The sequence below is a fragment of the Brassica oleracea genome, chromosome C3 (assembly GCF_000695525.1).
Source record: "Brassica oleracea var. oleracea cultivar TO1000 chromosome C3, BOL, whole genome shotgun sequence".
NCBI classification, from domain to species: domain Eukaryota; kingdom Viridiplantae; phylum Streptophyta; class Magnoliopsida; order Brassicales; family Brassicaceae; genus Brassica; species Brassica oleracea.
The window spans coordinates 53784567-53796056 of NC_027750.1; the positions used below are offsets into that span (position 1 = coordinate 53784567).

The window sequence follows — 11490 nt, forward strand, 5'->3', positions numbered from 1 at the left end:
TATATATTTATTAAACATTTTTAATATCTATAAAACTTTTTTATGATTAAAAACGATTATTTGGGATTTAAAAATATATATATATATATAATATAAATTTCTATATTTATTAAACTTTTTTAATATTATTAAAAATATTTTTGTAATTATTAAACCATTTTTTATTTATTAAAACTACTTTTTTGTGATTAAAAACAATTATTTGGGATTTAAAAAAAAAATAATTTATATATTTCTATATTTATTAAATATTTTTTTTTTAATTTACAGGTCTCATGACGATTAGACCCGGCCTCGACAGCGTCGTGGTCGTGGTGGTACGAGGAGCCAGTCTCGGGATTCCAGCCATTTTCAGGATTCCACTTCGCCCCACGGCTCCTACCATATATCTCCCTCTGCTGCACCCGCTCCTGCTCCTCTCGCTACCGCTGCTGCACCCGCTCCTGCTCCTCCGGGTCCTCCGGGAGTGATGAGTGTTGCGGAGTTGGTTCGACAGCCCGGTCGTGACCATCTTCCCTATCTCACTCAGTATCCACATGGACGGGGTCAAACATGGTAATTAAATATATATTTTTTTTCATTAAAATTTGATTCATTATTAATCGTTTGTTCTTTTTATTAGGTTCAACCGATCCGGGAACGGGATCAGTGCATGGATCAACCGTATGATGTACTCGGTCCTCGACAAGGGACATCCGACTTTCACTGACTTACTGACAAGCAGCATATGTGGTTTCGTCAGTTTGCGATAAGTATTCTAATTTTTTACTTATATTTTTAATCTTTAATATAAATTTTCTACTAATTCTGTTTTTTTTTTCAGCAAGAATTCAACTGGAATTCCGATGAGACGCTCTTTATCTATCACCACTTCATCCATAAAGTTATGGACAACTACGGGAAGCAGATCCACGAGTGGAAGAAGAAGTGGGAAATCAACAAGGTTTGTTTTTAATTTATTAAACAATTTATTAATTTATTAATTTATTTTTTTATTTAAACTATTTTCCTTTTTTTTTTATTAAAAGGTCCCAAAGTCGATAAATAACACGGTCTGGACGGAGTTGTGTGCGCATTGGGATAAGGAAGAGAAAAAAATAATTTTTTTCTAATTCCGAGGAAATGAACTCTCAGAATATACCGAGGGACATGTTCCTCGGAAATTCCCGATGAAAATTCCGAGGAACATTTCGTCGGAACTTCCGAGGATTGGACCATCGGAAAGTCTATCGAAATATCCCGAGGAAGTTCTCCCTCGGTATATTCCGAGGCCCTTTTCGACGAACTGGTGGTCCTCGGAGTTTCCTCGGAAATTCGTTTCCTCGGAATTCCGTCGGAAATTTCCGAGGAAATTTCGAGGAAAAAAAGAATTTCCGAGGACTTATTTCCGAGGACTTATTTTGTCGGTATGTCGTCGGAATAACGTTATTCCGACGACATACCGACGATTTTTTCCCTCAGTATGTCACTGTTTTCTTGTAGTGTTTGTATTTCTTTTTTTTTCTAATCTTTCCATTATTCTATGACAGTGTAATTTCATGTATATAAAGGGTTCTTTATGTTTATGAATAATATAGAAACATACAGATTTTATTCTCTTGTTTCACGACAAAGATTGTTCTTCTAATATTCTTACGATTAAATTCCTCTTTCATTTCTTAAGATTTAGTCAGAAGCTCCAAAACGTCTTTTGATTTTTCATATTCTTCATCCATATGAATACCATTTAATAGTGTTGTTAAAAACCCCCTTGAATAGTTAATCTAAACATTACAAGAAAACAACCGATTTGCAAGAGAACTTTGCTAGCGATAAATTTTGTCCCAAATATGCGGGTGATCCGCAAGAGATTTGCGACGAAATTGCGAAGCGAAAGAATTCCTACTAAATCCGTCGCAGATTTGCTCGCCTCGTAAAAAGGGTGCATTTACGTTGTCAGTTTTATCAAGAAATCTGCTCCGGTTTCGTCTTCTTCTACTGGTTCTGATCACGACCATTTGAGGACGATATTATCGAGGAACAAGCTCGTTTGATCCAGACACAAAAGAGTCAACTCGTAAGCCAGGATGCTGGGGATGAATCAGAATAATGACTATTAATGGCATTTTTAACAACACAATTAAATGATATTCAACTATTCATATATGAGTTATTCTTGGATTCACTACCGTAGTAATTAGTTATTTTATCTTTTAAAAAAAGAAAACAAAATATTATAAATTTATATATGATTTTCAAATAAACAAATCAGACTAGTTGCAAAATAAAAAAATAGTACTAGTTGCAAAAAAAAAAAATTTTAAACAATATTTTTAACGCCATAAGCAAAACACTAAACCTTAAACCCTAAATCTTAAACCCTAAACCATTGGATAAACTCTAAACCCGTGGATAAACCATAAACACGTGGATAAACCATAAACCCTTGGTTAAATCCTACACACTAAATATTAAAAACACTAAACCCAAGGGTTTAAGGGTTAGGATTAATTGTTTAGTATTATTCAGATTTAGTATTTAGCGTTTTTGATTTAGGGTTTAGGATTTATCTAAGGGTTTATGGTTTATCCAAGGGTGTAGGGTTTACACAAGGGTTTAGGATTTAGGATTTAGGGTTTAGTGTTTTGCTATGGCGTTAAAAATATTTTTTTAAAATTCTTTTTTTTTTTGCAACTAGTATTATTTTTTATTTATTTTTACTTTATTTATTTATTTTAAAATCATGATATAAATTAACAATATTTTGTTTCTTTTTTTAAAAAGATACTAAATATGAAATAATTAATTTTTATCGGTTGGTGAATCTAAAGGTTCACCTTAGGGGGTGAACCCAAGGTGACTACGTTATTTTTTGTTAGTGTTTAGGATTTAGGGTTTAAGTTTTAGTGTTTTACTAACGAGCAAAACTTAGGTTCGCCCACTAGGGTGAACATTTAAATTCGCCTCTCCTTTCAGGACTAATCAAAGTGCCACGTAAATAATTAATTAAAAATATTAAATTTATTTAAAAATAACTAAAAAAAGAATAATGCTAATTTTAACAACGATGACGCCGCTAGCTAAACCGTAAATCCGAAATCTTAAATTCTCAACCCTAAACCGTAAATCTTAAACCCAAACCCTATACCTTAAACCCAAATCCTAGACCCTAAACCCAAACCGTATACTCCTAAACCCAAATCCTAGTCCATAAACCCAAACTGTAAACCTTAAATCAAAACCCTATACCCTAAACCAAATCCTAGACCCTAAACCCAAACTGTATACCCTATACCCAAATCTTAGACTTAAAACCCAAACCGTAAACCCAAAACCCAAACTCTAAACCTAGACGCTATAAGGTTTGGATTTAGGGTCTAGGATTTAGGTTTGGGGTATATGGTTTAGGTTTAGGGTTTATGGTTTGGGTTTAGGGTATACTATTTGAGTTCAGGGTATACAATTTGGGTTTAGAGTCTAGGATTTAAGTTTAGGGTATAGGATTTAGGGTTTGGGTTTAGGATTTAAGGTTTATGGTTTAGAATTTAAGATTTAGGGTTTAAAGTTTAGCTAGCGGCATTATCGTCGTTAAAATTGACGTTATTATTATTTTTTAGTTATTTTTAAATAAATTTAATATTTTTTTAATTAATTATTTACGTGGCACTTTGATTAGTCCTGGAAGAATAAGTAAATTTAAAATTTCAGCCTAGAGGTGAACCTAAGTTTTGTTCACTGACGACGTTAAAAGTATTTTTTTCATAAATTTTTTTTTTGTTGTAACTACTATTTTCTATTTATTTTTTTTACCTTTTATTTTTAAAACATAATATAACTTGACGATATTTTATTCCATTTTCTAGAAGATATTGAATATAAAATAATGAAATCTTATTGGTTGGTGAACTTATAGGTTCACCCAAGAATAACTCATACCCAAGAATAACTCATATGAAAACATCTAATAAGAGTTAACTATTAACGAAAACATCTATTAATAGTTAACCATTTAATTCTCAGATGAACGGTTTATGAATCAAATATTGATAAGATTTATATGAATTTAAGTGAAACTTCGCATGGTCTAAATTTGATCTATCTCACAAGTTTCTCTCATTTAAGTAACCATCGTCTACACTAGAAAAAATAGTGTTTAGCCTTGAGATTATTGACGGTAAACTTTATATATTCGAACAATTGTAAGGCACAATGTGACAAGAATACTGTTTTGTGTAAAAGGGTTTTCTTATTGAGTTCTTAGCTCAATGACCACACATATATACATCGATGTTTTCCTAAACTGAGAATATACTCTTTACATATTTGTCTACAGCAGAATATATCCCAAAGATATGAATATATCCTCAACCCCCCCTCCTCAAGCTGGAGCATGGAGATTGCAAATGCCCAGCTTGCCCATGAAACCTTCAAACTCCCGACTCCCAAGTACCTTTGTAAATATATCCGCAAGCTGATCTTTTGTGGATACATGTCGTGTGACTATGGTTCGCTTGACGATCTCGTCACGCACAAAGTGACAGTCCGTTTCCACATGTTTCGTTCGCTCATAAAAAACTGGATTCTGACTAATGTGTATTGCAGCCTGATTATCACAATAGAGAGGAACAGGTTCCGTAAATGAAACACCAAGTGCCTTAAGTAGTCCTCGTAGCCATAGTATTTCTTTCAGGGTAAATGCCATTGCTCGATATTCCGCTTCAGCTGATGACAATGATACTGTAGGTTGTTTCTTAGTCTTCCAAGAGATAGGAGAACCTCCTAGTTGGATGAACCACCCCGTGAGAGATCTGCGTGTTAGCGGACAACCTGCCCAGTCTGCATCGCACCATGCTGTCAGTTGCAACTCCGTATCGGCTCTTAACAAAATGCCTTGGCCAAGACTACCTTTCAAATATCGAACAACACGAACAGCAGCTTCCCAATGCGTCTTCTGTGGCTTGTGCATAAACTGAGATAGCACATGAATGGAATAAGCGAGATCAGGCCTTGTATTGCTCAGATATATAAGCTTTCCGACTAGCCTTCTGTATTGCTTGACGTCGCTCAAGTATTCGCTTTCATCTAGTGCCAGCTTATGGTTTTGTTCCAAAGGAAAGGAGACAGGTTTCGCTGCCAAGAGTCATGTTTCAGTCAGAATATCGAGCACATACTTCCTTTGACACAAATAAATGCCCGCTGGACTTCGAGCTACTTCGATGCCAAGAAAATATTCCAAAATTCCCAAGTCTTTCATGTGGAAACACGTGCTCAAATACTCTTTGAACTCAGCAATAAGCTCTCGTGTACTGCCTGAAATAATCAAATCGTCAACATATACCAGTACGTGTAGACGTTTCGAACCACTTCCCATCGTGAATAATGAATAATCAGACAAACATTGGTCAAAACCGTAGTCCACCAATGCAGAATTTAACTTCTCGAACCAACATCTTGGAGCCTGTTTAAGTCCATATAGAGATTTTCGTAGTCGACACACCATATTCTTGTCAGAACTACGATATCCAGGAGGGAGTTTCATGTAGACTTCCTCTTTCAAATCACCATGAAGAAAAGCGTTATGAACATCCATCTGATGAACTTCCCAATTAAGTGATGCAGCATGTTGCAAGAAACTTCGAACTGTTGTTATCTTTACAATGGGAGCAAACGTTTCATTGTAATGATCTCCTTCGACTTGACTGTTTCCACAGACAGCCAATCTGGCCTTATATCTTTCAAGTGTACCATCAGCACGAAACTTCAACCGAAAAACCCATTTGCAGCTCAGTGCCTTTTTCCCTTTCGGTAGTAGCACAATATCCCAAGTCCCACTCTCTTCGAGCGCATCTATCTCATCACGAGAGGCAAAGTGCCAATTTTCATCCTCCATGGCCTCCTTAAAGCTTGTTGGTTCATATGCAGTTGTGATGGCTGCCAAGAACTTACAGTGACTAACTGAAAAAAACAGAGTAGTCCACATAAGTCGTGATCGAGTAGCGAGCCGATGTAGGTTCTGGATCCATTCGTACTGTACTCAAGATGTAGTCGTGCATCTTAGGTGGGATTTTCTTTTGTCGATGTCCTCTACCAAGCTGTATCACTTCCATTTGTGGAGGAGGCTGCGCAGGTTGTGGAGTTAGATCAGAAGAGACCTTAGGAGCTTCTGTAATTTCTGCAACTGTATCAGAGTTGTCAGACAACTGCAGCGGAGTATTATCTGCATCAACCCGACCTTGTTCAGAGTTGGATGTATCGTTTGCATCATTGGACGATGAGACATCGTTTTCGGCATTTGACGGTGAGACTGCCGGTGAAGGAAAATCGCATATCGGTTCTGCAACCTCAGTTGATTCTGCCTGGTCAAGTATCTAGAGGCAGATCGATCCTGACGTTCATCATCGAGACACACTGGATCACTGGTTTGTTGTAGAACAGGTTCCATTGATGCAGGTGGTGAGTTTGGTTTATCTGCATATGGAAATTCTGATTCTAGAAATACAACATCACGGGAGTAGAACACCTTCTTAGTTTCAAGATTAAGGACTCTCCATCCTTTCTTTCCGTTTGGATAACCAAGAAACACGCACCGTATGCTTCGCGAGGCAAACTTGTCTCCCTTGTGGTTCTGGTTATGAGCAAAGCAAAGGCAACCGAAGGTCCTCAAGTGATGCAGTGGTGGAGCTCGATTGTGCAACATTTCGAAAGGTGTCTTCCCATTCAGGATAGGCGTAGGTGTTCTGTTAATCAGATATGCAGCTGTCAAGATACATTCGCCCCAAAAATCCACTGGTAACGAAGCTTTAAAGCGTATTGAACGAGCCACATTCAGAATGTGTCTATGTTTCCGTTCCGCTCTACCGTTCTGTTGTGGTGTTCCCACACACGACGTCTCGTGCACAATGCCTTTAGACCTGAAGGAGTTTGACATACATGTGAACTCTGTTCCATTGTCGCTGCGCAAGGTCTTTACTATGGCAGAGAACTGAGTTTCGACCATTGCGACGAACTCCTTTATTGTATGTGTCACGTCCTGTTTTGTCGCCATGAGAAACAGCCACACACTTCTTGTGTAATCGTCTACCAATGTCAGAAAATATCTTGCACCGCTACGAGATTGAGTGCGATACGGTCCCCATAAATCATAGTGGATTAATTCAAAAACAGCTGAGGTTTTATTAGAACTTGTAGGAAAAGAACAATGAGACTGTTTAGCGCGAATACAAATCTCACACGTTTTATTTTGCAAAGTCTTATCAGCAGGCAATTCAGAAATAGATAAAAAATCTAAAACTCTAGGTGAGGGATGTCCTAAACGTTGATGCCAGACATCTCGAGAAACAGCTCATGTTCGATGCACAGCTCCAGCGAATTCCATCCCTCAGAGAAAGTAAAGTCCATTCTCCATCTCAGCCACTCCAATCAGCGTCCTGGTAATGCGGTCCTGGATCAAGCACAGCTTATCAGTAATCTGAAACACACTTTGTTGCTCTCGGTTTAACTGGGAAACAAATATCAGATGACAATGCAACCCATCCACAAGCAACACATTTTGCAAACTCAACACTGAACTAACAACCACTGTTCCTTGTTTAGAAGCATAACTGAATCTTCCATCGGGAAGTTTCACAGGTACCACAGATATCTCTCGAACATTCGACAAAAACTCAAGTGAACATGTCATGTGATTTGTTGCTCCAGAGTCAACAATCCAAGAGTTTTCAAGAGATATACCTGTCAATGACGACGAGAGATCTGTCTGCTTGCGTTCATTCAACAAAGTCACCAGCATCTTCCACTGATCATCGTCGAGGCCAGTCAGTCCAACGCAATCCGCTGCAACTATTGTGTTAGCCGAATGTTGTGCAGCCACCTGTGCGTGAACAGAGTTCACACGCTGAGTCTCCGAGCCTGCTTGAGGCGATCCAGTTCCGCGTCCACGCCCAGAGCTCACTCGTCCTTTGGGTTTGTCCGGCCACCACTCAGGATATCCAATTTTCCGAAAACAACTCTCAGAGGTATGACCCTTTTTCCCACAGCTAGAGCAATGCAAGTTCGACCTTTCTTCACATGACGGATAAGATCGAGCTGCACCAGAATTTGTGCTCGTTCTTGCCGCACACGCCATTGTTTCTGCTGTATCATTCAGAACTCTTGAGGTGTGTTTCGAATCCTCGTCCTGAAGCAGAGCACTGTAGGCTTCATCAAGGGAAGGCAAAGGTTCCCTAGACAGCAAATTTGACTTCACCGAACCATACAAAGATTCATCCAAGCCTTTCAGAAACTCATGAAGCTTGTCTTCTTCACGTTCCTTCCCCAAGTTTATTCCTGCAGGACATGCGCAGGCCTTAGTCTGACGAAATTCAGCCAGCGACGTCCACAGCTTCATCAACTTTCCACAGTATTCTTCTATAGAAGTTCCATGTTGTCTACACATCGCAAGTTCAGTTTTGATTCTCTGAACTCGCTGCCCATTCTTCACCGAGTAACGACGACGTATGTGTTCCCAGTAATCACTAGCTATCTCAATATGAGACAGATTTGAGCGCACTTTTTCTGTGATTGTCAGCTTGATCCAAGAGACGACCAACGCATTATTTGTCCACTAGTCCTCCAAATCTTCTGAATCCTCTCCAGGTAGCGGTATCGTACCATCCACGAACCCGAACTTCTTTATGGCCTTAAGCGCCATCTTCAAATTCCCAGCCCACTCATTGTAGTTTGGTCCACTGAGCAAAGGTTGTGAAATCACTGATCCTGGATTGTCACTTGACGAGAGATCATAAGGTGATATCCTTCGTCTTTGTGTTTCAACCCTTGATCTCTCACCGGTCTGAGTTTTTGTCGAGGAACTCAGACCTGATTCTTCATTCTTTCCATCGTTGCTTCCCATCGTGTCGAGCAAAGATTTTGGTCGAGATTGATAAAGTAAAAAACGGTATTGATCTTATTACGGCTCTGATACCATGACAATAAAACTGTTTTGTGTAAAAGGGTTTTCTTATTGAGTTCTTAGGTCAATGACCACACATATATACATCGATGTTTTCCTAAACTGAGAATATACTCTTTACATATTTGTCTACAGCAGAATATATCCCAAAGATATGAATATATCCTCAACACAATGCATACATTTTGTATAAGACATATAACTTAGCATTCATTAATACAAATAAAAAAAGATGAAATAAGTTATCATCAAATCACGAAATACCAAGCTTCCAAAGACCAGGGGGCAAGTACAATTGGACAATACATACGTACATTACTTCTTATATTATTTTATATTCAATAAATTATTATTGGAGCAACACTAACGTTAAAATTTCAAGCTGAACATCTCTTAGTAAGGGTGACCCTAAGCCCATGCTTCATCTGAAGAACAAGACGAGGCTTTGGCTTAACCTTGTGTCCTTTGACTAGCTTAATGTCATAGTTTTGTAATATCTCCACGACTACATTCTTCATTACAAGAATAGCTAAATTCTTACCAGGGCAAATTCTTGGACCGGAGTTAAACACAAAGAACTTGGAAGAGGGCTCATGTCTCAACTTTCCGGTCTCTGAAATCCATCTCTCTGGCTTAAATTGCAACGCGTCTTCTCCCCATATGGATTTCATCCTCCCCATCAAATAGATTGGGATGATAATAGCAAAGTTTGCCTCGATTCTATGTCCACTTGGAAGTACATCTGATTGTATTGGAGAGGTGCACTCGAACGGAATTGGTGGATAAAGCCTCATTGTTTCAAACAACGCCCCATGTAGATACACTAACTTGTTCAAATAATCTTTCCGATCCATAGCCGACCATGACCTCTCTAGACTACTTTCGGCTTTTGGTAGATTTTTGTTGATCTCTTGGCGAATCTTGGCTTCCACGTAAGGATTTTCTGAGATGAGCCAGAAAAACCAAGTGAGAGCAGTGGAAGTGGTATCCCTCATTGCGAGAATGCTAGCTACAATGGTGTCTCTAAGGAACTTATCATCGCTTGGTTTCAAGAGCTCGTACTTGCTTGTATCTAGCTTCATGAAATACGTTAAAACATCTTCACTTTCTCCATTTGAATGATCATGATGATGATCAATCTCTTGTATCTCTTCTCTCTTTGATAATATATATTTGGCACAGACTCGATCAAAAGTGGCACCCGCGTCTATCAACTTTTTCGCTTGACCCAGTCCCATCCATGTTTGAAACTTCCACATGAATCTTGGTATGAAATGTCTAAATACAATGGCTTCCCCAGCATTTAAATGTCTAAATACAATGGCTTCCCCAGCATTTTCGAGGGCTTTTGCGAGCTCAAGCTCTGGCATCTCAGTGGAGAGAGATTGAGGATCAGACCCGATAGTTGTAACTAGTGTTGTATCAAACATGAATCTCTGGAACATATCCTGCAAGTCCACGATTGTCCCATCCTCTGAAAGGCAACTGAAAAGAGGAAGAAGCACGTCCTTGAGTTTACTTGTTGTGACACTCATTGACATATTTTGAAAACCTTGACGACTGAGGATGGCCTGTGAAGACATCCTTAGATTCTTCCATAGCTCTCCGTCGGCGATTAATATTGAGCCTCCGAAAACATCTATTAACTCTTTGAACTCCGGTCCTTTGTTGTAGTTGGAGAAATTTGAGCTCAACATATGTTGTATATTAGCTGGATCAACCGTGAACAACATATCCATTCTAGCGAACCATGGACCCTTGAATGAAAATGTCAAGTTGTTCTTCTCTAAGACCCAGATGATATCATCGATCCGACTGAGCCTCAGGAGCACACCTGGAAGCATCCCAAGAACAGGCCAGTTCCAAGGGTAGCTTTGAAAAAGAGTTTTCTTGACGTAACCAGAATGTTTCTTGATGATAAAGTGATAGAAGATGAGAAAGAAAAAAAGAGAGATGAATGCTTCAAACAAGCCCATAGAAGCCATTAGGGAAGTTTGATAGTGGGTACTGGAGAAGAAGAAGAAGAAGAAGAAGAAGAAGAAGAAGGAACATGATTTATATACACATGGTAAAGTCAACTGCTTGAGTACGTTTTACTATTATTAAACATATTCAATTTCAAGTGAAAGAAAGATGGAAATGAACAACTGTGCGTGAGTTCGCCCTAGAGAGAATATAGACACGCAGCCGCCGCTCTCATCCCTCGACGCCGGTGAGGCCCATGGCCGCCGGCGTCGGGACCTCTGTTCCGTCTATGTTTGTTTAACGTCTTCTCATTTCGTCATCGTCATCTTTAGCTTCTGGACTCGTTCTCTCGTCGTCACTCACGCCGCTGCTTCCTTGGATCCGTTCGTCGTCACCTTCTCCCCTCCAATCTGGGTTACCACCACCTCTGCTGCTCCTCTAGTCGTCGCTTCTCACCCCACCCCTCTCTTCTCCGCCGCCTCTCACGCTCCACTCGTCGTCGCCTCTATCATCGCCCCCTACCCTCTCTGTAAAATCAAAAGAGTCAGATCTACTAAGTATGAGGATGGGCTCACCAGATCTCTCTTCACCACATC

General features: G+C 39.2%; 1 protein-coding gene across 1 annotated transcript; it reads right to left on the bottom strand.

Moving 5' to 3' along the window:
• Window positions 1–9306: 9306 nt before the first annotated feature.
• Window positions 9307–10914, bottom strand: LOC106333863 (alkane hydroxylase MAH1-like). Its single transcript, XM_013772255.1, has one exon. It carries the CDS (start codon window positions 10912–10914, stop codon window positions 9307–9309), a length of 1608 nt encoding a protein of 535 aa, XP_013627709.1.
• Window positions 10915–11490: the final 576 nt, after the last annotated feature.